General features: G+C 41.2%; 1 protein-coding gene across 2 annotated transcripts in view; it reads left to right on the top strand.

Annotated features, from left to right (window-relative positions):
- Positions 1 to 25888, top strand: part of RELN (reelin) — a 443910-nt gene that overhangs the window by 195327 nt on the left and 222695 nt on the right. For both annotated transcript variants that reach the window (XM_084787306.1, XM_084787305.1), the window contains exons 6-8: positions 2069 to 2147; positions 17602 to 17698; positions 23443 to 23494. In XM_084787306.1, coding sequence (XP_084643432.1) covers positions 2069 to 2147; positions 17602 to 17698; positions 23443 to 23494 — 228 coding nt within the window. The remainder of the gene's footprint in view (positions 1 to 2068; positions 2148 to 17601; positions 17699 to 23442; positions 23495 to 25888) is intronic.

The raw sequence follows: 25888 nt of genomic DNA, 5'->3' as shown, positions 1-25888 counted from the left end.
TGGCCCCAGCTATTCAAGGTGGGGTTATGGGATTGTTAAAAGCACAGATACCAAAGGCAAACCGCCTACATTTACCTCACCTTCACGACTTGCTATAAATTATGACACTGATAAGTAATCTGTCTGTGACGACATGTAAAATAGAATCAAGAACAGTATCTACCTCACTGGGTTGGCATGTTAATAAAGTGAAATTTCAAACTCTACAGTAAAAGTGGGGTAGTGTCTGGTGATACATAAATACAAAAATGTGTTTATCCACTGAAGGGGTTATCTCCAGAAAGCAAGTAACCATTAAGAGTTAAATGTATCATGTTGTGTCAGCAAAGACTTATTTTAAAAAGCAGCTTCCTACCCTCTGCAATTTAGTAAGAGTGGAAGGGATCATTGTAGCTGGTCCCCGTCCTTCCAGGCATCTCTTACTGTGGGCCTCAGATAGGTCCATTATGTGTCTCTTGGGCTTTTCCTTTCAACCTACAAACCCAATTAATTTATTTTTCTCTTTGGAAAAATCTGCCTCGAGAAGCTTTGCTTTTATGTAATGCTACAGCTCGGGGCCCCTCTTGCCGGATGAACATAGTGCCTTAGAAGCGTGCCTTCTGGCAGCCACGACAGGCTGGTGACCCGCCGTGGTGCAGCGGAGTCCTGGCCAAGCTGTGACCTGAGAGAGCTGTACCCTGTAGGCATGTCAGACACTGTATCCAAGTGCTCAGAGGAATCATTAAATCGCGGCCCCACCCCCACCCCCCGCCCATGCTCAGAGTCCATCACTGAGTTCTCTCCAGTGCACAGCTACGCTCTCCCTGTCCTCGTGCCTCAGGCCTCGCTGAAGAGCAGCCAGTGTTCCTGAGTGCACGCCGATTCGCTGCTTTCCGTGCTTCATTATATGCTTGCCTGCTGGCATAACTGGCACTCAGGGGGGAGCGGACTGCCATAGGTGGGATGTCACCAAAAAGAATTTGAAACCACCTTCCTTGATATTTGGAAGAGGTTTTATAATTACCCAGCGAGTTCGGAGAATTGTGTGATTGAACCCCTTAAAAGCAGAAAATAATCAACTTTGAAAAATATAAAAGATTGTTGATGGCCTCTGTTAGTCAAGTGACACGATTTTAATTTTTCTGAAAACCAACTAGATCAAACAACATCATAAGGAAAAGCCCCAGAAGATTCCTATTACCCAACACTTGCTGGGCAAGCCTCAAAAAGCTGATAGGAATGTTGATAAAGCAGTAATTAACGTCTCCTTTCACACGCTGAGCCCGCTTACATTGTAGCTGGCCATGAAATCGCTCTTGTCTTTGCTGACCCTCTTTTCAGAGTAGGTGGGCGGGGCACTCTCCAGTGTTTGAAGCTGTTCTTTGGCATACCCAAAATACTAATGCCTAAAAATGGGTGTTGAATACAGGTGCAAGGTAGTGACACTGAAGTTGCCACCATAGCCGGCACCGTAGCATTCCCCTGACTTTTAAATTGGCTCTACAGTTATACATAAACATTAGTTATATGTATAGATCCTATTTCCCATGCAATTCTGAAGGAAAATAGAGTTAGCAATTCAGGGTACACTAGATGAATAATGAGTAAATGTGGGGAATTCTAAAAAGAATCAGGCCAGAGTAGTAGGGTTGACAGGAAAGACAAGAAACGATGGGTCAGAAGAGTAAATGGCGGCTGTTTGGGCTGCGGTAAATAGCCAGACTATCCCGTGGTCCCACGCTTTAGTGACCAGAGTCAGGTTTGCCCAGACTGTGTCTCGGTAGACATGGTAGACATAGGTCAGGAATGAGGGACAAGTCTGTGTGGCCTGTCTTCACTTTGGCTCTCCTGCTTGTGACCATTCAATAGTTTCTCTTTGGGGGCTCTGGGTTTCAGACTTCAAGAAGTCTAAGCAGCAAAGCCTTCACCCTCAGCACTAACAGACGGAGCAGTTACAATCAACTGCTTATTTAAAAGCCAGTTTTAACTTGAATTACGAGTGGTCTCCGAAGATGAAGCATGCTGACACTCACAGCTAAATCCCCCTCTGTCGTGTGATTCCTCTCTAAGGACTCTCTTTCTCTCTTAGCTGAAATACACAGTGACAGTGTGATCCTACGAGATGACTTTGACTCCTACCACCAGCTGGAATTAAATCCCAATATATGGTAAGTTACAGGAATGTGTTGAATTTTGAGTATTGAAATGATGCTGACTTTGTTCAATGAAAACTTTTTCTCCCTGAAGGATCAATTACCTAAAATTCAACTGCTCTTGAGAACTAATGTATCTGTGAGAATGGTTTACCATGGACTAGACTTGTATACCAAAAGCAACGCTTATTTTGTTTTATCCTTAAAATAAAATTACAGGTGTTCTTCCAATTCCTCAGCGAGGCTGGCTGTATCTAGTTTTATGAGATTTTCATATATTATTCTAGTTCTAGTTTCATATATTATTCTAGTCTCTGTTGCTGTGATAAACACCCTGATCAAAAGCAATTTGGAGGAAGAAAGGGTTTATTTAAGCTTACACTTCCAGGTTCATCACTGAGGGAACTCAGGGAAGGAATCTGGAGGCAGGACCTGAAGCAGAGACCATAGAAGGGCACAGCTTACAGGCTTGCATCCAGGTTCATGTTTAGCCGCCTTTCATAATGAGGTGTCCTGCCTAGGGGATGGTACTGCCAACAGTGGGCGGGGCTCTTGTACATCAATTAGTAATCAAAAGTGCCCCCCCCCCGGGTCATTCTAATGGAGGCAGTTCTTTGACTAAGATTCCCTCTTCCTATGTGTGTCAAGTTGACAAGATTAGCCAGCATGTGTCTAACACATCCTGCTACGATGCATCTAATAATTAATGTTGAGTGGAAGGGGGGGGGGAAATGTCTCATCTGAAGTGACAAATGCTTTCATCACAACTTTAAATAATTTCTCATATTAGCTCTCCTCACTATCTATACTCCACTCTTTCTTTAGAAGGCTTTTAAGTGTAAATTCCATCAGATTTTGAGGACAAAGAAATAACAAACTTGCATTCAGTCTATAGGAACTTTTGTATATAGTTTGATATCTAAATTTGTTGGCAGTGTGTTACATTTTTGCTGACCCTAGACTAGGTCTGTCATCCCTGGGCTATTTGGAAGGGTTTATGAATCTGAGGCTTTCTGTAATGCAGCCTACAATTGCATGGATAAAAAAAACAGTTCAAAAAAGGCCAAACTTTGAACCTGAAGTGAAAACCCAAAGCCAGAAAGTGAATGACTCTGCTACTCACGAGTGTCAGCATATGAGGTCACTCTGCCTTGTCTTTACTTTTTACTGTTTTTACAAATGTTTTTTAATTCCAATGGCACAACCAGTGATCAAACAGTACTCACACAAATATCTAATAGTAATTATTTAAGTGAATATTTTTTATAGTTGCATTTCTCTCAAGTAGTTAATAGTTCAGTAGTGATTTAGAGACATGCCATTCAGGAGTTGTGAATCTTGGGCAGAGACCCTCAAATGTAACAGTGTAGGACCAGGAAGAGGCATGATGCTCCCAGCAGGATCTTTTTGGAGAAAGTGACCCTCAGGTTGAAAGTTGAAGGTGACAATGGAGTGCTGAGGCCACCATGGCATGGAAGGGACTCTTAGGTCTTCTCTAGAAAGAGATATGAGTGTAAATAGTGCGAAACAGAATAAGACACTACTAACCCAGACAGTCTCCTAGTGTTACAAATGTTACATGTTATTTAAGAAAACAGTGACACAACAGTGTCCTTCTCCAGGAAAATCCAAATATAAATGTCTTGAGATTTTTAAAAAGGCAAAGATAGAACATTTTAAGTACCATGTCTGACCCAAGAAAATGCTTTTCTTTTGAGATATGTGTCTTTGTATTCCATTGACATAGATGTTAGCAAATGATTTGCTTATTTCAAGGAAAGCTTTTCTGCCAAGTCAACTCATCATCTTCAGTTTTCTTGACAAATACAAAATATGACTTTTATGTGATTCAAAATGTGTTGGTTTTTTTTAAATCAATGAAGTATGATTGATTTTGCTTCAGCCATTTTCATGATTGATTGGGTATGATCTTTCCTCGCCAAAATTATGGATTTTATGTCTCTTTTATTTAAGCTATGATTTTTCCACTCTTTTTGACACTTCATTTTTTTAAACTCACAGAACCATGCACTTCCACAACACGTGCTTCCCAGTGAGCTTACTTCTCCTTGGCTGCCACAACCCTTTTCACTTCATTCATTCACTCATTCATTCATTCATTCCTTCTTTTTTTTTTTCTTTTTCTCCCCTTCAAAAAAAATGCATAGACTATTGCACTCCTATTTGAGAAGACATTTTATTAAACTAGAAATGGCCTAGTCCCTGAGATCAAGCCAGTCTGGTTTAACTTCTGAACACATGGCTTGCTAACTGGGCACCCTAAGAAAAAGAAAGAGCTCCCTTCTTTCTATGACCCCATTCCTTGCAACAAAAATGGGGCATTGAGAAATGAGACAGCATGGAAAAGGCTGCTACCATGTCTACACATGACAGGTGTCCATAAAAGTCCACGTCTCTCCCAATTCACGTCTTTCCTTTCTTTCCTCTCTTTTTTCTCCCCTCCTTCCTTTCTTCTTGCCTTTCTCTCTCTCTCTCTCTCTCTCTCTCTCTCTCTCTCTCTCTCTCTCTCTCTCTCTTTTTTCCCTTTGTTTTATCCATTCACCATGTTCTTTTCCCTCCCTCACATTCCTTCCTGCCTTCCTGTGATGGTATTTATACAATGGTCTGTGTTTCTTCTAAACCCAGACACAAGTCTTAAAAATAATTAATCTGTTTACCTGAGTCCTTCAGTCTTACTTATCACATTTGCATGAAAAACAAACATCAAATTAAATGTACCTGCATTGCATTCTCTATGAGTGCAATGAAAATAGGGTGGTAGCAGACTCACAGCAGAGGGCAAAGAGCATCATCAGGTGGCTGGGCCCCTTAAACATAACATAAGCTCGCTCTATAAGCTCAGAACAAATACCCAATAAAAGCACATTTTCTGGTTTAGTAGTATGTGTATATGCTTATATGTGCATGTGCATGTATGTATGTGCACATGTATACACGTGTAATGGGGGTATATATGTGTGTGAATGTCAGGACAACCTTGAATGTTGGCCATCTTGCTTTAGACAGGTCTCTTTGTTGTTCTCAGTGTATCAGAGTATCTAGCCTGTGAGCTTCAGTGGATTTTCCTGTTTCCCCATCTCTTCCTGTAGAGCACCAGGATTGCAGGCATACACCACTGTACCCTGCTTTACTTGAGTGCTTGGGTTTTGAGCTCAGGTCCTTGTGCCTGATTGGCAAGTGCTTTATACACTGAGCCACATCTCCAGTGCCCTGTTTAATAGATTTAAGAAAGTGGCAAAGCCTTACCTTGATTTGAACCCTTCTGGATAGCTTTCGCTCTTCTAAAATCTGTTTTCTCGGTCTTTTATAATATTGTCTTTGAGTCTTGTTACATCACAAAAATAATCAAAAGCCTGCTGGAAGCCTGGCGACAGTATGTGAAGGATTGTCTCCCCTGCCGCCTCTGCGTGTGTTTCTATGCTCGTGCGACACACCACCAGAGAGGAACAAAGTGCTGGGTGTCGCACAACTAAATAGCTCACCAAATAATCCGCCTGAAAAGATAGATGTGATACTTATGTATTTTCTCCTACATGGTTCTAGAAGCTTCACGAACATTGTTCAGTGTATAAGTCCTATCAACAACCAAAAAAATCAGATATAAATCACAGTTATAGCTTTATTGTTTATATGGACAATCAAAAAAGGGGAAATAAAAAAACCACAGTTGCAACTGCTTAATTTTAATTCCATTTTAAACTTCATTCACTTATTTGCTCCTATTAATTTTTTCTAATGTCCATTTTCATTCTACTTCATGCAGGTTTTTTTACTATCTCACTCATTGTCTTATGAAATACAAAGAATAAAAAGTGATATTCCTATTATTATAAATAAAAGAGTAGTGATGTGGATCTGCCAAGTTTTTTATGGCAATAGTGTAAAATTAAGGAACATTTTGTTCATGAACATACTAGTGAATGAACTATGTACTGAACAGTTTAAAGATTTGAATTGAATTAAAAAGTGATCGTTGTGTTTCGTGAGAGGATCTCTCTTCCCCTGGAGTTGCTGACTGTGGCATCAGCCTCCCTGCCCTTCTAGAAATTACATACACAAACACAGTGTGTGTAGCTATGAATTCCATCCGCAAACCTAGATATCAGAAAGGTAAAACTTTTTTATTCTTATGTAAGCCCGCTTAACTATTTTTTTTTATCTTTGCCCATTAAACCTTAATTTTATTCCGCTCTGGTTTGCCCTCTCCCATCTGTCTAGATTTTGGCTAAGTTTCAGGAGTCGTAGCAGTGCCACAGCAGGTGATGGGGGGGGGGGTGACCCTCAGATGCCCGATAAGGGGGGATGACCTTCAGATGCCCAATAAAGGGGGGATGACCCTCAGATGCCCAGACATGCTTCGGTGTATGCGCACCAAGTCCTCCACCATCACCTCTGCTCTTGATGCCTCCTGGGCAGTTGCTACTTTGGTCCCCGCATAAGGGCTTGGAAACTGCTCCTTACTCCTCACTCAGGAAAAGGGTGTGTGTGTGTGTGTGTGTGTGTGTGTGTGTGTGTTTCTCCAAGACGCCTTCCTGTGCTCAGCTGTGCTGATGTGCCCTGTTGTCCCTCTGCCCCCTGGGGTGCATTGATTCTTTGCCCCATGACTCTCTCAGGGCCCTTTATTTCTCCTCTCCTCCACCCACTTCTGCTTGTTTGTTTGTTTGAGAGTTTAGTCAGCGATGAAGAGTGCAAGCCAGCAGATAGACCGGTGGTTCAGCCTTGAGAAAGACTAACTCCCGCTTTTCCTGGACAGTGGGCCACATGCAGGCCTGCCTCTGAATGACAGCCACATCCTCAACAGTGCATGATTGTCACTGAACCCAGAGGTGGGGGAGTAGGGGGGTGGCAGGGAGTGCAGATGAAGCAACAGGAGCCCATTGGCACTGGGGACAGTGAGCTCCCCATCAGCAAGTGCGCCCAGTACAGCTGCACTGCTGCTGATAGAGGGACCCACAATGCCTTTGCCATGCAGGACCCACCCTCCTCCAAGCCCCACCCAGACAAAAGGGTAGAAATTCCATAAACTTAGAGGAAGACTAGAAGCCACAGGTGTGAAGGGCGATTGATTAGCTCAGAGGTAAAGCATTTATTTAGCATGCTCGCAGCTTTAGATTTGAATGTCTATAACTCCAGAAACCACCAATATGCCTCATCGTTAACACTTAACTACAGTAACGTAACTACGACTTCACGTTGCTACTCGCAGAGTTTTTTTCTTATGAATTAAACTAATGTGACATCGTTGTTATGAAGCAATGATGATCTTAAGAAAGTATATGTGGCAGAGATGTACATATGTGTTGAAATAGAAATATATGCATTTCAGTGGTATAAATTTATCCCAATTAAAAAAAAAACCTCAGAGGTTGGCAAGCTGGCTCAGCAGGTAACAGTGGTCACCATGCCAGCCTGGTGACCTTTCTTTTATCCCTGGAACCCACCTACAGGTGGAAGATTGACTGCACAGACTTGTCTTCTGACATCCACACTCGCACGGCGGCATGTACTACTACACACGATAACCATAAATAAAATAACAGAAGAGATCAAAAGGAAAAGTAATAAATAAGGTGTATTCTAATTTACAGTAAGAGAAAACAGAGGAAGGAGCAAGGGAGAAGGGGGGAGACAAAAAAATGCATTCTTAAAAATGATTACGTTGGATTAGAAGTGTTCTCTTTTCCTCCAGGCAATTATACAGACAAGGAGGAATCTTTGTTCTGCTGAGGTTGTCCCTGAAATGCTTGTTTTCTACAGACTGCAGAAGGCATCCTGGCTGTGGTACCCTGGATGCTCTAGTGGGAAACACAGGGCTTCTAAAGACCATGATGATAGATGGTAACAAGAGGCCGCCAGATGTTTCCCCTCCAGCACAGCGATAGAACAGTGATTATAGCAAATCGTGTCCCGCAGCCCAGACAGGATCGGGAGCTGCTCCTCCAAAGAAGCCTCTTTGCTGGGTGTGTTGTGATGCCCACGGGGATGGGCCGGCTAGAAGAACCACATAAGGTTGTCTCAGACCCTATCATGTGCAAAAGCCTCTGTCAGCTAGCTACGATGCAGAAAATATCCTCGTTTGTAGCTAAGAGATCACAGACGGCTATGTCTGCAAACCCTTGAAACTACTAATTTGCTGAAGATATTAATATCAGGTAGAACAAAAAATGATGATTTGGTATATTATAGTACTTTTCCACTGAGAAAATCAGTGTCTGAATAAAGAATATAAAAACACCGAGGTGTTAGGGCGAGGTGAGTCATCCTAGTGAAAGCTGCCTCTCTAGGCACTTAGCCAACACAGAGAAAGGCCAGTACATGGTTGTAACATGATGCCGTTCACTAGCACATGGGAGGCCCCACCACTCCTAACAAAACAAGGGGCCTCTGCCATTCAGTGACCAGCTGTGAGAACTACAATATAAGTGGAGTTTCAAGATAATCAGGAAAAAGAACAATGAAAGAAATTGGGTGAAATTACCTTATTCAGGTTTGCCTGATAGAATTTGCTCAATGTCCAGCAGTCCCAATAGCAATGAGGTCGAAAAAACAGTGGTGCTTGCTGGGCAGAATAAACTCTGTATGTAGTTTTTACAGAATAGGTGACTTAGAGATCATGGACAAACAGATGAGGAAAGGGGGGAACATGTATTTTACATTGAGGCACCCTTGCCAGAACTCCACTGTATTTTAGTGTTGGAGAATTATAATTTTATTTTTGGAGGTTTTAGTACAGTGTTCTGATCTTAGATGAGTCTTTTGCATGTTTTCCTGTTATTTCCTCCCTCTTGATTTCCTCCTACCTTTGCTTAGTCTCTTTCATTAATAACCTTTTCCTTTTATTACAAAACTTCTGTCTCTTCTTTTGCATTTAATCCCTTTCTCTTATTGTTTCCCACCATGATGTAATTGCCCTAAGGACAGTCTTCATCTACAATAGAAAGGTTAACCATGAGGTATCCCACTAATGCCATAAGGTATAAATCTGGAGACTCATTACTTCCTTCTTTAATCTATGTTTGAGATGTCAGAAACAAGAACTCACTCAATGGAATTAAATGTCAAGTACATTTGAAGCAAGTGAGAAAATATTTCTTCAAGCAGTGTGTCGTAGACTTTGCCATAGTAGGAAATGAGACTACAGTGTGCAGTAGTAGGATTTTAGAGGGGTTATTTTTAACCTATTTGTCACTGTACCTGTTAATGAAGAAGAGATCAGATTTTTCAACTCCCTAGTGAAATCAGAAGACTTTTCTTACCTTCCAGAGTGAGAAGTAATGAGAAAGAATGAGCTATAAATGGAGTTTGTCATTTTCACCTTTAAGGCATGTTAGCTCCTTAAGAAAAAAAAAAGACATGGCATAGTCGAAAGTGAGATTATTCTCATAGAGTAAATGTTCCTTGATGCCTTTCTAAAACCATTCTACAGTTACAAAGAGAACTGTGTTTTTCTTTCTCAAATTTACTTTTAAAAGCTTGATTTTTTTAAAATTTCCTTAAAATGATTGCATAAATAACCCCCAAGTAAATTGCCATATGCTCTTTGGTACTAAACATCTCTTTGTTATTAAAAAAAAAATTGGTATGTGGTGCACATGCCTGTATTTCTAGCACTTGGGAGGCTGAGATGAGAGGATTGCCATGAGTTCAAGGCCAGTCCAGCCTGACCTACAATAGTGAGTATTAGGCCCATGAAAGATACACAGCAAGAACTTGCCTCAAAAAAAAAATTAAAATAAAGTAAGCTATGGCCAATGGTTATAGGAGCTGGATGGGAAGGCCCAGGAAGCACTGGGGTCACTGAAGAGATCAGCGATCGCTCAGCAGCAGATGGCCTGTGGAATCTCATTTACTTTTGAAATCACGCATTGGCTTCCATCCGCACACAGTGTGGTCTACACGGGGGCAGAGACACATGTTCCCTGCATCAAAGGATTATAAGAATAATTTCCTTTGCTCTTTCCAGTCTTAAAGAACTTTATATGAGCAAAACACATATTAAGATTGTTTTAACATCTCTGTACAAAAGTGCTGGTGAGTAGACTAGTCTGCTTCTTTGTGGGGCTGAGTCTGGCCTTGGCCTCTCCAGAAGTAATAAATTACGGATAGATAATGTGACGGCCTAGGCCTTAGTGACAAAGGCTATGGATCTCAAATGAGACTCTAATGGTCAATGAGTTTCCAGGTGACTGGCTCGTTTCAGTGGAGTGCCTGACTAAAGGCTGGGTGGTTTCCTTCCACTCTGAGAGAGGAATGACTCATGTCACTTGGCAACTCGAGGAAATAATATTTCAATTATTTATTAATTGTTATCGGGATGATGTCACCATCAACCATTCATAAATCTGCAATTGTGTAAAAGGGCACAATTTTCTCATTAATCCTCCCCCTCTTCCCTGTGTCCCAAAGGCCCTTCTAGTCACCGCAGTGTGTGGGTCTCTGACTCCAGACCACATGGCACTGCTGTTTCTTCTGGGTGGCTGAGTGTGTCATCATGCCTAATAATTTAAAAATCAGAGTGACATAATTATCCCTTTAGAAGTGTGCTCTCTACTCAAATGCACATCATATAAAACTATTTGTTTCAAGATGAAAACATAATACCTACATAGTAGTTTTGCAAAAAAAAAAAAGAAAGAAAGAGAAAATAGCTTAGGAGGTGATGTAGGGTTGATTGCTGTGAAAACAAAAGCCCAATCAAAGAACTTTCCTCATCTTTAATGGTCACGTTTGAGCCTCGCAGTTTTGTTGGATAGTCTTCAGATTTACTTTTATACTTTTGCTAGGAAAGCAGAGGAGGGAGAAGGAAAGGAAAGTGTAAACATAAAATAGATTTTGATTAGTTATCCAAGGAGACCAAGAAGCCAAAGGCCCGTCGAACTTAATTCTTACACAAATCAGCCCTGCGAATCGAATCCTCTCAATGTTTTTCTGTGAAATCCATTTCATTGCCTTATGTTTATAGGATTTTATTAGTGAAGTCAATCTCCTTATCTTACAAATGAGAAACTAATTTTAAGAACAATCATTACAGAATTTCAAAATAAGCTATGGCAGGAAAAGTGACAAGTGTTCTTCACAGCACGCATCTTACTGCTGTGTTCAGGTCGACTGTGGCGACTTAAATTCTAGTCCTGGTTTACTGTTTATCAGAGGAGGAGGTGATGAGGTGCAGCGATGCTGCAGGTCTTTGGACTCCTGTAAGAGAGGAGGCTCCTGTGGAACCTGAGTATGCAATCAACGGGCCAGAGAGGGTTTAATAAACTCCAGTATCACATCATCATTGGAAACTACATGCACTTCCATTAAAATGCGTTTCAATCATGTTGTTTGTATATTTTGATGTGAACAGTTCATGTAACACATCATGGTGTCTCTTAAATTCTTTTGCACATCTCTTTCCAGCTGGGGAAACAGGAGAAAGGAGAAAGGTCTCAGATTAGAGAAACATTCCATAGTTTTGCCAATAGGAAGAGAGAATTCTTTCTAATCCTTAGCCTGGGAGGTCACATTCCTTTTTAAATTGAGAAACAAAAGCCTGTTTAACTGGGATTATGTAAAATTTCCTCCTTCCCACACATGTGAAAGACTATTCTGCCCAACTCTACAAAGCCCATCATTTTCCTCCGAAGGAGTTCAGAGGAAGAAGCCCACTTACGAGGCCATAGATTCAAATGTCACAGCAAACAGCACCTTTTATTTTCCCTTTCTGGGCCTCCATAAAATTGGGCTACTCATCATCAAATTTAACCCCAGTTCTTGGAAACTTGCTGACCTCTTCCATAAAAGAAGAATAAAATTTCATACATCCAGAGGTTCGGGTTTTTTTTTTTTTTTTTTTTTTTTTTTTTGAGGCTAGGAGGCTAGGAGAAAAGAATGTGAAACACTTAAGAATGGTTTTTGAAACCCTTAGTCAGCCAGGAATTATCCTTCAAGTTTACATGGTTATTTTCACGTCTAGAGTTTTAAAATCCACTTTGTCCTTCGGAAATGGAAACTCAAAGCTTCCTTTGTACTGTTCCATGCAGTTTCCCTTAGAATTGTTCCCTTACCGTGAGCCGCTGGCTTTTCTCATCATCGTCGTGATACAAGGCTTCATACATGTAGTTGTACGTTGTTTGGTCATCGTGATAGAACAGAACTGCTAGGAAGGTCATGTGACCCGCTCACTCTTGGGGGCTGCACATTGACGGGCTGCATGGGTTGCTTAGCAACAACTACAGAAACAAGCCAGTAACACGTTGAAGGAGATAGGGTTGAGGGAGGTTAGGCTGAAGGGCCAGGATGACAGTCCAAGCTCAGAAGCCAACTTAGCACAGCTAGAATGCTTCCCAGGGATAAGTTTTGGACGTCTTCTTTTTGTCCCCTTACCTACCCCTAAAAATATATACTCTTCTGATTTCAATCGGATCCTCTGCTGTCATGTTGGGAGTCTGGCTTGCCGTCTCCAGTTGTCACCGCAGCTAGAGAGCATCATTTTCCGAGTACAGTCATCCCCTCAGCCTGTGATTCCCCAGTGCGGTAGGCACTCAACATATGACTCTTGAGCGTTTGAAATATGGCTAGTCTGAATTAACATATAAATCCCAACTTGAGGGCTACTATGGAAAAAAAAAAACGGCTATCAACTATGCCACCGATAATGTTTATGTCAATTGCATATTGTAAGGGTCTGAGAATTGCTGAAGGAAGATGCCAGACTCAAATAGTATGTAAAAGCAAAGAGCATTTGTTCTGCAGAAATAGCCAGTATGCGGGGGTTGACTGTTCATATAAAATGGTGATGACCCTGGCCAAAGGCACACAGGCCTTTTTATAGGGAACTAGGGGACTTCAGGACGTGCTATCTTCTAATTTGATGGAGTGGGCTAAGGAGGAATCACAGGGGCTGTAAGATGATAGGCTGGGGCCGAATGGCCAGTCGCCCAAGTTACAGTCCAGAGGCATTAGGCCATAAATGGTCACATTAGCAGCTGATTGGCTCAGATCTTTCCAAGCAGTCTCTTCCAGGACCAACAACGTCCTGTTAAGTGCCTCCAGCTCCGATTGGCTGGTGCTGGCCAGTGCCTGTGAAGGCTCCATGACTTCCACCATGGTACCATGGGCCCCCTGGAAATGTCTGACCCTCCCACTGTGAAACGTATCATTTGAATGTATTACGTTCAGTCAAACTTCTTGAGAGTTAAATCATTTGTTTCTGTATTTGGAGCTTTCCTTTTGTTTGTTTTCTGGTTTTGCTATGCTGAGAATTGAGTCTAGAACCATGCACTTCCAGGCAGATGTCCTGCTGCCAATCTACCCTGCCTGGTCTGTTTATTGGGTTTGTAGTGTAGCTATTAGAAACGTGAAAGTCGCGCTCATTTATCTATGTGTGAGGGTAGAGCAGCATACTGTGGCCTACATGTGGCGTCAAGGACAACTCGCACGAGCGGATCCTAGAGATCAGAGCCAGGCTCGGCCGCAGGAGCCGTTCCCAGCTGAGCCTTCTCTTTCTCTGGCCTGCAAGCTGGAAGCCATTTATGTGGTTCCTGCATCTTACTTGAGTTTCATTAGCAGCCGTACTCATTTGGGCCGTCAGTCCATCACCTATGCAGTGACTTTCCTCAAAGTTGGATTTGTTTCATGCCTCTGACTTTGTAAACAGAATAGAGTCAGAACATAGTTCTATAAAACTGCTAGTTATGTCACCTTAGAAAATTATAGCTCTAAATTTCAGTTTTAGCATTTCTAAATAAGAATTTTTTTTAAAAAAAGACAACAATAGTTTGATGTGCTTGGGGGTTTGTTTGTAGATGCCCTAGCACAGTACTTGTCAGTCACCAGGTCAGTGGTATATGAAAGACTCCACTTTCTGCAATTTGTAATCTTTCTTTGTATACTGGTATGATTCCAATCATACTGACCTGCTGAGCTAACAGTTCAGTTTATGGATCAGAATTTCTGCATAGTCTATTCCCTACAAACAGTGGCCTTTCTTGCTTGCATGCTTACCCTCCCAGCTTGGATGTTGTCCCACCACAGTCAGTGTATCTTCTGACTTTAAGGACAGAGTGGCTGTGGAATTTGTTGTGATCCTTTGGTAATTTGATAGCTGGGTAGTCTTGAGTGGATGTCTTTTCGTCTCTGAAGGTCATTGTTCTTATTAGTGAAAACGAAGAGAGTAACTTCTGTCCTCCGAGAGAAGACAGAAAACTTTAAATTCACTTTAGGGTACTCGACCACATAAAACACTGCCATGACCATCTCCATTGCATAGATAACCTCTGTTGGAAGTGTTTGTTTATAGCTGCTGGCCATTATCCTGCTAAAGCTAAGCACAGCGCAAGTCCTTACCATGGTAGTAACAGAAGAATGCGTTAATAAATGATGAAAGAATAAACAGTACCACTCGCAGTTAAGAGAAGGGCTAGACTTGACCACCTAGCGGGATAGGCATTCAGGGTAAATGAAAATAAATTATGTTGACAAACGCAGTCAGATTGTGAGACAATCAAGCTAAGGGCATTTAAAAGCATTGGCGGGAAGCCCACTGATTTATCCCATCAGTCTTTGGGGACGCCTTTGTTCCTGTGAGTGATAGCTGGCACTTGGGAATCTTTAAGTATCTAAACAGGGTAGCATTCCTTTAATATTTTGTTTAAGTTCTGAGACATGATGCATTGGACAAGGGAGGCGGGGCTAGAAGTTGTTGAGGCACTTGGGGAGAGCGTCACCTGATGGTGCTGCCTTTTCCCTTGTGTCTATTTTATTAGCCCTGGCTATTCTACTAAGTGGAGTTGGTCCTCCAGACACACTGCACGCCTCCTGTGTAGTCACTGCTTCTCTCACTCCAGCCTGCTAGGCTGTCTGCATCGGCATCGCTTTTAAACTATATACCAACGTGCAGAGTCTGCCCAGTACCTTCGCTATCAGAAACAAGATGAGGCTTATAACGCATGTTTTATTCAGTTATTGTTCCCTTATAGATGATCAATTAGGGACTCCTGGTGAATATATAGAGCTAAGATGGCGGTTACTACAGAAATTCAAATAGCCAACCTCAGATTCATGTGAATAATGATGTTTTCAGTGACATCTTTCTAGAGCAATAGTTCTCAACCTGTGGGTCACAACCCCTTTTGGGGTTGAATGACCCCTTCACATGGGTCACCTAAGGCCATCTGATATGTCAGGGATTTACAATTCAAAACAGTAGTAAAAATTTGCAGGTATAAAGTAGCAACAAAAAAACCATGGTTGGGAGTCATCACAACATGAGAAACTGTATTAAAAGGTCGCAGCATTAGGCAGGCTGAGAACTGTTGTCTTACAGGCTGATGGCAGATGAATGTTATGAGTTTTGAATATTCTCTTACTTTTTTTCCCTGTCAAGTTTGATGTTTCTCTTAAGCTATTTCATAATGACAATTTTCAAATAATCCTCATCTATCACTAATAAAAAGTTCATTCTGTATCAATTTTAAAAAATCCCAATATGATTTTTAAAGGTTTACTTTGTATGTATGGATGTTTTGCCTGGATGTGTTCCAGGTGACCATGAGGTCACAGGATAGCGTCATATCTCCTGGGGCTGGAGTTACAGATGACTGAAAGCCACTATGTGGGTGTTCCTAGCTGCTGAGTCATCTCTCCAGCCCTCACCCAATATACTTTTTATGCTACTTCTTTATACTTTTTTTATAGTCCATCTTTAAAATTAGAAAAACAATAGGGAGAAATTCATATAACATACTGTGTATCAGAGAGAAGGGACTCAAACACCAGTTTTATAGCAGCCAAAAAGGGCAGAGATTCATGAGAAATTAATAGTGGTAATAATTTTATTAATAATAATAAGGTAATAACTCATACATAGTATATGCCAGGCAGTATTATGAGATTTTTTTTAGGACTTCAGACTTTAAGAATAATTCTTCTTATAAAGTTGTAGTATATTTAGTTATTTATTCAACCACTATTTATGAATGCCACATATGGTAAATAAGCATGCCAAAAATGAATACAAATTTGATTATTTGCCCTTCCAAAGCTAGTGTGTTTCTTCTAATGTCAAGTACATTTTATTAGACTTTTGCATCACAGTACTCAAGAAATTATTTCAACTTCCTGCTAAGATTTATGATGCAGTGAACTACACCATAAATCCTTACTAGAAATTAATTTCTGTTTAGCTGAAAAAAATTAAAGGCAGTTGGCATTGCTGATCTTCTAGGGTGGGCAACCGCTGAGAAGGCTGGTACAGCAGCCACTTTCTCTAAATGGTAAAATGACTAAGAAGGACTTGGATCCATCTGCCAAGTTTGTGCTTACTGTGCTCCTGCCTCTTGCCCCGGGGGGGCTGCGTGATCTCTCCTCACACTCTGTCTTCCTGTCTGGATGGAGTTGCTGCCCCCTCCCTGAAAGCGTAAACAATGGAAAAGGATAACATGGTGATCTGCCAAGCAAAGGGCACGGTGCCCTTTCCACAGAGTTTGGCACCTGGAATGTGAAGGTCTTTGAAACTATTCTTTCTGCATCAAATAAAGCTCTCATGTGGTTTGAGGACCAGACAAGGGAAATATAGATCTTTCTTCCTACACGTTAGATGTGTAATGACTGCCGGCAGAAATGTTAGAGTGGGGAGTGTTACAAATGCTACTGAACATATCCAAAGTCAAGTCCCACGTAGGCATACCTTCAGTTTCTACTAGAGAGAGATGAAAAAATATACTTTGATCCTGTCGTACATGTTTATTAACCACCTCAGTTTACAGTAATAAAATAGACACAGGATTCAATTCTTTTTAAGGTTAACATAAGCCAGTTTACAAAAGTTGCTTGTATTAGAACCCATGTATATTCCTTAGTCATATAAAGCTTGTGTTTGCTTCCATTATTTTTAGCACAGTGGAGTGTAAACACACACATTTACATCTGCTTGAGAATAATTACTTAAAACATTTATACTGACCATAATGCAAACTATCCGTTTGTGAGACCCGTTTCCATTTTAGAGATGAAGATGTTTAGTTTACTGTGTAAGTGGATATTACTTTATTTTTAACTCTTGAAACTGTCCTTATGTTGGGCCCATTATGCCTCTATATCTTCTATCTAACTATTGGTAATACCATACTATGTCTGCACCATCAGCTTCTAGATATTGTCTCTTTTCATCGTCACAGTGGCTATTTGAAACTTGAGTAGGTACGTTATCTTCATTTTATTCATGAGGAAATTGGAACGTAAATTGAAAATTTAAGGAATTTCCCACCATTTCACGTTACTGAAGGAACTTAGATTTACACTCAAGCCTCTGTGGGCTTTTATACCTTCCGAGTCTTGTCAGAATCCAGTGTGCCATGACGGTCTGTGCAGTGAGGGTTGGAGCCAAGTCGCCGTAACTATTGGAGCAAGAAACCAACTTGTGCTGCTTAGTTCTCGGACTGAGGGTGCATTCTGTGTTCTGCAGGGCTGAATGCAGCAACTGTGAGACTGGAGACCAGTGTGGCACCATCATGCATGGCAACGCTGTCACCTTCTGTGAGCCATATGGTCCTCGGGAGCTGGTGAGTCTTTGCTGGGGCTGTACCATTGTTTGATTGTGCTACTTACTGTACTTCTTGCCAACAAAAGTTTCTTTTATCCTCTAGGAGTTCAGATGAAAGCTTGAAATATTGTTTGTACTATAATCAATATCTCAGAATTGGGAGAGGTAATTTTATGGTCGTTTTCAAATATAAAAACGAGGAGTTCATTGATAAAACTGACAGCACCAGTGTGTCTTAATAAACATGATTCAAAGCTATGATTAGATGGATTAAAATACAGATATGATTGTGCATATCACATGTACAAAACGCATCTCATATTTAAACAAAGTGCGGCTTTCTAAGTTCTTACATAAACCCTTGGTCTGATCATCACTATTATTTTCTCTTTGCAAGTCTAGTTTCTTATGGCATCACTATAAAACTTTGGCTCTTAACAATGGATGAAACTTGGCTGCATTTTCTTTTTAAGAATACTGATAACTGAATTTGTTTTGAATGTAATTCACGCCAAATGACTCCAGAGTAGTTACCGTCTCTCATTGGGTTTCGAGTATCAGCCATCGCTGGAGAAGGTGAGTTCAGGAAATAATGCGAGCCGTGAGCATTCTAAATCAAAAACAGGGCACCACTAGCCACCAGCATATGGCTAATGAGCCTTTTGTTTTGACTCGGTCCTCCTTCCTGACACGAGGACTGCAGTCACTCCACGCCCCTGAAAGGAGCATCAAAGCATCTTTGCATCAGGTCCTGGCTTGGCTCCTCTCCCCTAACATGCCGCCTGTGGGCCTGGGGCCTGGCTGTTTGCCTCCCATTCTCTTCTCCTCCCACAGCTTCCTTTTCATGGCAGGTTGTGTTTTCACCTCTGTGTCCCACGTTGTGTTTCAAAGTCACTAGCTTTGAAAGTTGCCAGAAGATTAGCTTCCACAGTGAAGAGGAAGGAAAACCCTATAGAAGCAGCTAAAAGAAGGTTTGTTTATCAGGTGTGGAGGCCAATTAACTTTGCAACATTTTCTTACTTTATTCTGCTCGAATACCCCCTTTCGTGGTAATAGATATATTTAACCTATTAAGGATGTGCACTTCAGAGCATTGATGAATGGAGTTTTAGCTTGAAACTAGATCACAAACAGAGTTAATTAGATGCAAATTAAAATAATAGATTCTTATAATTCAAGCCTCACAAAGTGTTATAATACCTGCAGACAAATATGACTGTGGTAGTGAAATTCTTTCTGGAAAACAAAATAAATTTGCTAGTATGCTTTAAATAATATATCTTGATTGAATTAATTTTCTGTAAGCCTTAATGTAAGATTAAGGCTTATAGAAAGTTTTTATCATAGTTAATTGAGCTAAGAATTACTGCCTATTTTAGTAGGTGTTCCATTCAGTAATATTTCTGAAAATACTGGCAGTGGGAAATAAAAGTATCTTATAATGCCAGAATTTTTATTTTTGTAAATTCATATATTAAGGAAAAACTGAAATATCTGGCTTATTTGATCAACATGAATTTAATCCTGATTGTTTCTGTAGCCCAATATGTTTATTTTAAGATTTGATATCCCAGTTGGTGGGTTTGACTTGTATATGTGAGATTGATCTTTAGTCACATATTAATCCTGTAATCTCAGCACAAGGCAGAGAGACAGGGAGGGTGAGTCTGCTGCCAGACTGGGATACATAGCAAGTCCTTGTCTCAAAATGTCTAAGTAATAATGATAGTAATCTTCTAAGATATAAAGTAGTATGTAATTTTATTTTCCCATCATAAGTATTTCTGGAAAATGAATGTGTTCTGTAGAGCCAAAGAGATAGTTTAGCAATAACAACTATTTGATTTTCAGTAAGTTTCATATTGTATTAGCCTCTTAGAGGCCAAACTGTAGGTAGTGTCCAAGTTGTGTCCACAGAAAGCAGTCCAGTCCAATGAAAAGGGAGGGACAGAGTCACCCATCAATATTATATTTACTAAAATTCAAACATTTTCATGGAACTTCAAAACTTAATCCGGTCAAAGCCCTGACACTTGAGGACTGATGGAAGATGTCAGTCCTGAGACGTTGCTTGCTAAGCAACATACCTGCTTATTTCTCATGATACAGTTTCTGGACTTGTGAAATGAAGAACCACAAGCCACAAGGCTTGCATGCTTAGGGCTTTCTCTTTCGATCCGGAAGTCCTAGTCTTCAGGTCTGAACCTGAGGATTCCTTGGTCTAGGTATGGATCTGAGGGTTCCTGGATGTAGCTTTTCTCCCCTGAAGACACACGTGGTAGGGAATCGGGGAAACCACTTGCTTTGGAGCAACTGACACAGGCAAGATGTGTCTAGTGCCCTAAGAACTGCCTCAGGTGCTGGGAATTGCTCCAGGATCCTGCAGACGATTATGGCACAGAGCGTAGCTGACAGCCCTAGTCGGGATGGCCTCTGGGTCATCTTGATCTAAGGCCTGGTGATGTGGGTCCCTCTGACCCTGGGGAGCTATTATGTCTTCCTGGAGCCATTTTGAGCCTATTATAAGATGTTTGCCTGCAAAGCTCCTTGCTCTTGGTATTTGAGAAAATAAGGAGAAAAGAAATTTAGAAGTAATAAAAAAATAAAAATAAAAATAAAAAAAAATAAAAAAAAAAAACAACAAGCCAAAGGAGCAAAATTGAGTTAGCTGGGACAGAGTGGAGCCTTTTTCAGAAGCTGAAAGAAGAGAATAAAGGACAGTATAAAAAGAGCCCACGCCCACACCTGCACCCCTCAGACTGAAGTCGTTGTTTCGTGCCACTAATACACGCGTTCTAGGAGTTTGTCTCCATCACTAAGGTCTGTCCTCGGACATTTTCCTAACTATTCAAGTCTCCAGATCTTAGGTGGTCACGCTCAACTTCATTTACTTTGCTAGTGTAAAATGAAGGTAAAGAGAAATAGGTTCCTGGAACTTCAAATGAATTATGCTATTCTCTTTTAAGAAGTATTTGCTCATTTGCAGTGTTGTAGGATTAGACACAGGGCCTCCAGCTTCACACCAATCCATGTCCCCCTTCCTACTGTTTCTTTGTAAAAAGAATTTTTCTCATAGAGTTGAAGATCTGTTTTAGTTACAGTGATGAGCTAGACTAAAAGACTATTAAATCCAGTAAAAATTTGCAAGGATGGCGGCCGTGATGAATGGCCTTAGTCTACGGTAAGTTATCAAGATTTATTTAAACTGCCACTCTGTTTGCTGTGGTTTGAAACTCATTTGGTTGTTTAAAAGCACTGAGATTTAGTGAGAAAAAAGTTCTTATCAGGTATTCATAGTTAGTATATCACTTATCAAAAACCCGTGAGAGTTTCTTTTGTTTCCATAATGTCATATAAAAATCTTAATAATGTTAATATATAAATTTATATGTTAAACTCAAGAGTAATAGTTTCTTTTAAAAAACCAATTATGTATATAGATGAGTGGATTTCATTGTTCCTATTACCTTTTGTGTACTGTAGTGTTGGTCTGTGCACATATACATATGAGTGCACATCCACATGTATGTATGTATCTGTGGAGACCAGAGGTCAGTTTTGGTCATCTTCCTCAGTTTTTCTCCATGTTATGTTTTGAGGCATGGTCTCTCACCAATGCAGGACCTCACGAATTCCATTCAGTGAGCTGGCTGGCAAGTTCTAGTGACCGATGTGTCTCTGCCCTGCCCCCGTTCAGCTTTGGGTTACAGATGAGCCCCTTCATGCCCACACTTGTAGATGGTCCTGGGGATCTGAACTTGGGTAGCTGATGGTTTTACTAAAGTGAGTAGGTATAGCAATGAGATGAACACCAAACATCACAGGGTCCTCAGCCTCCCTTGTGAAGGAAAAAAATATAGAATCAATGACCAACCAAAAGCTAGGGTCACCTTGAAACTTAGCAGTGCTTCATACAGTAACTTGTTACACATTTGCAGAGGTCCCAGCCATGTGACTTGATCAGACAGAGGACACAGCATCATTTATTGTATCCCCAGGAAGAGGGCTGAGGGCTCTCTAGGATGCTCAGTGCACTAGCAGCAGCAGCCACTGCAGAACCTTTAATTTATATAATACCTCTATTTCAAAGGGCCCACTTTCAGAACTGTTTCAGCATTCATCTGGGAATCTATTCAGTTACATAAAATCATTCAACTTACGTGAATTTAAAAAGAAAATGTCTCTGTTGGTACTGTGCCTCTTTATATGAAATCATCTGAGGAAACCCATGAGGGCAGAGAGTTTACTTACTTTAAAGGCTGTGGGGTGGGGGTGGGGAAGCAGAGTCCTTTTCAAAGTATTTTATCGTTCCTTTCATATCTCTGGTGGGAGGAAGAAGACAGCAGCCAGAGGTCTGGGCACGATGGGCAGACTCAGACTGAAGACAGCTACAATTCCTTTTGTCAGTCCATACCAGCGATTTGTGTCTGGCATAGAGCAGTAGCTCGTACCAGCTCTGTGGCTGGAGGGCTTATGAAATGTCCCATCAGTCTCCTCTTCCCTTTGCTGCATATGCGCTGGACTTTACAGTTGCATATTATTTAGAGGTGTCGGGTCATAAAGAAGCAAGAGGAAGCCAGCCCACTGTGCTGCTGCACTGGCATGCTCACACAGACCTGCTGTTTCCAAGAGTGGAGTCCTGTGAGGCGTACCTCAGCATGTGGGGCGTACCTCAGCATGTGGGGCGTACCTCAGCATGTGGGGCGTACCTCAGCATGTGGGGCTTAGGAGCCCAGCAAAAAAACCCCGAGAATGTAACTTTCACCTCATTAGAGCAGTGCGCCTACTGCAAAGAATAGATAACTTTACACACAATCACACTCACGTCACTCCTCTTTCCAAAGCGCAGAAGTCTGTCAGAGAGCTCCTCATGACACTAAGGTTTAACAGAAATGTGGGTGAGACTTCCCAGACCCTTATTCACAATGTCTCTCTCTCTCCCACTTGTGCCCCCCACTTCCTTCACCCTCTCCCTCTGCCCTCTCCCTCCTCTTCTTCCTCTCCTCTCCCCCTTTCATTTTAAGAACTATGTGTAGGTTCTATGATTCACTTACAAAGTTGGGCAGTCATTAGCATGATCAGTTTTAGAATATTTTTATTACTCCCTGAAAATTATGACATTTAAATGAGCTGTCTTAGTTCTGTTTACTTTTTAAAGGTGTTTTGGTTATATGCATTTCTTCTGTGGGGGGGGGGGGGAGGGGTGGCGGTCGGTTGTGGAGATGCCGCAGCACACGCATGTGAGGTCAGAGGGCAACTTGCTAAAGCCAGCTCTCTCCTTCCGTCAGTCCTGCGCTTGAACTCAGATTCAGGTTACCCATGTGCCTTTAACCCCTGAGTCATAGATATCCCTGCCTCTGTCTTTACTTCTAGAAAGAATCTGTTTTCTAGTCATTCACGCATCCTTTATCTCCCATTTTTGTTTGGTTGCCTTTTTATGAGGCTCTCTTTGGGTCCCAGACCAGTTATAAGGTAGAGGGAGGTAATGGGCTGTGTGCAGTCCTATCAAGGGCCCTTGCAAGGTGCCCTGGGAAATTGTTTTCCGTGGCAGCTCAAGTTGGGGGTCTCTCAGTTTGCTCCTCAAAGGGGAAGGAAGAGTCTGTCTATGCTCTGGCATACTGCTGAGAGTGAAAGGGCGGCTAGGAGTGTGCAGCTCCTGCCCGGATGGATGCACCAGTCTCCCCAACTCCGCCCTGCCCTCCTCCCTTCCAGCTTTTCCTCCCCTTGTCTTCTGTGTCTGATTTTTATATGTTTTCTTTCTAGACCACCACAGGCCTGAACACGACAACAGCGTCTGTTCTCCAGTTTTCCATTGGTAAGTGCCTCTCAGCAGTTGTAGCAACAACTTAGAAAAGCTTCTTGTAATCAGACTGTTCAACTGTGCCAGGCGCTTTTAGAATTGGGGGAAATGGAGTCTTCATAGCAAATAATTTAAAAATTGAAATGAAACATTTTAAAACGCTGTACTTTATTCTTACCCCTTATGGGTGGTGATTGGTATTGAGTGCTACAGATAATCTGTAACATTTTGAAGACCGTTTATTGCATTCCATTTAGCTATGGTGTTTATGTATGTGCATGTAAACAAACACATGTGTGAGTAGAGGTCAAAGGGCAATTTGAGCCAGGCATGATGGTGCACGCCTTTAATCTCAGCACTCGGGAGGCAGAGGCAGGTGGATCAATGTGAGTTCAAGGCCAGCCTGGTCTACAAAGTGAGTCCAGGACAGCCAAGGCAACACAGAGAGACCCTGTCTCGGAAAAAAAAAAAAAAAGGCAACTTGATGAAGCTGACTTTCTTTTTTTTTAACCATGTGGATTTGGGAGATCAAACTCAATTTTCGGGATTGCAGCATCACCTTTACCCCTGAGCCAACTCTGCAGGCCTTACATATTTTCTATAAATGATTTACATATGGCTTTTGAATGCATTGGATTATTCTATTGTGGCAGGAATACTCTACTAGCTAAATTTGCTCAATTCGAGATAGAAGTGTAGTCAATTATTTTATGAGCTCTGACTGGTAGTGGAAGGTAATTATTATTAGCTGAAAGAACCTAATTAAGATTTTATGTTTGACATAAATAATCTATGTTTCATTTTGATATAGCTAATGAAAAAAATTACTATATCTGAAAATATTTCTTTCAAGGCCTTCTCTATGAAATGTAAAACTTCCTACCCCTCATATGCAGTGATAATATGCCTTTCAATGAAATGGTAGCAGTTTTGCTATCTAGTCTATATTTTTAAATTTTTTCATAAATATATATATATATATATATATGTATGTATGTATGTATGAATCAGTATGTAACATCTACACATTTTCAAAGAGAATATTCTAGAGAAAGGTGGAGTCTGTCTTCTGATTGTGAACTAGGCTTATCTACGTCCTGATGCAGAGGCTGCTGACCTATGGCGGTCACACTCCAGTCACTGTATTCTAGCCCCCACCATCTGTACGCTGGAGCCCAGCCATCAGTAGCCAGAAGGCTGCCTTCCTCTCAGCTCCTGTTCCTAGTGCATGTCAGTGTCTGCAGTCAGAGCCCGCTGTGCTTGGCTGTACCAAAGTGGCTTTTCTGGTCATGCGATTGTTGCTCTTTCATTGGCAAGCCCTGTTTAAGCTTGTGTCGGTGTGTAAGAGTACACGGTAGAGTTAGGATTACTCCTCACACATGAATAGTACGGCCCACAGCGTTTTATAGACAAACCAAAAGTGCATATCTATTTTTGGAGGCTACTAGGAAGAAGAGAAAGAGTGGGTTTTTAAATGGCTTTTCCAATCTGCTAGCATGCCTATCCTAACTCCCGTAGTCAGGATGAAACAGAGTTCTTTTTATGATTGTAGTTTGACAAGAATAAAAATTTTAAAACTAGAGTCTGACAAGTACCTTCATGAATCTTAACCATAATTAATGTGTTCTATTTATTAAACCACTGGAAAGTCAAAATAAGGAGGAAAAATGTATCTGTATTGGGAGTAACCTTCTTGTTAAAAATAAATATTAATTTCAAATATTATATTTAGGCAATGAAGAACTACACAAGAATCCGTAATTCCACTAGATTTTTACTTTATTCAAGGGGAAAGAGATCTAGCATCAATTAAATTATTATTTATTATAGGAAGAAAAATGTCTATTTTTGTGAATGGCATAGATTCTCTGTTTCCTTACCTTCTCAGTCAGGCCAAATGCAGTATCAGTTCAGAAGAACCAACAAAAGGGACCAAGCAGGGAGAGTTGGGGGGTTGGCTAGAGAGTGCAAGGTTTAGTCTGTGACGTTCAGAACATAGAACAACTACCAGGCTGGGCTCCTTTGGTTAGACCTAGCATCTGACTTAGTGCAAACTTTTGTTTCTCTTACACATTAACAGACCAGTCTGTATAACTTAGAGCATGGATTTGAATCCTGCCTTCTACATTAAATGGCAGGAAGGGTAACAGCAGTGAGGAGAACTGGATCAGGGGAGGGAAAGAGAGAGTGGGAGGGAGAGAGGGAGGGAGGGAGGGAAGGAGGGAGGGAAGGAAGGAGGGAGAGAGGGAAGAAGGGAGGGAGGGACGGAGGAAAGGAGGGCGGGAAGGGGGAGTTTATAGCATAAAAAGTATGCCTTTAAAAATCTTTGAGTGTCATTTTAAAATAAAAAATGAAATTGGAATGTAGCACCGGGAGTGAAGCAGTATATTTAATTAGAGAAATTATAGC

Source organism: Acomys minous (genome assembly GCF_964271855.1).
Source record: "Acomys minous genome assembly, chromosome: 6".
In the NCBI taxonomy this organism is placed as follows: Eukaryota; Metazoa; Chordata; class Mammalia; order Rodentia; family Muridae; genus Acomys; species Acomys minous.
The sequence above is the reverse complement of the archived record's forward strand: the minus strand, read 5'-3'. Positions and strand labels throughout refer to the sequence as shown.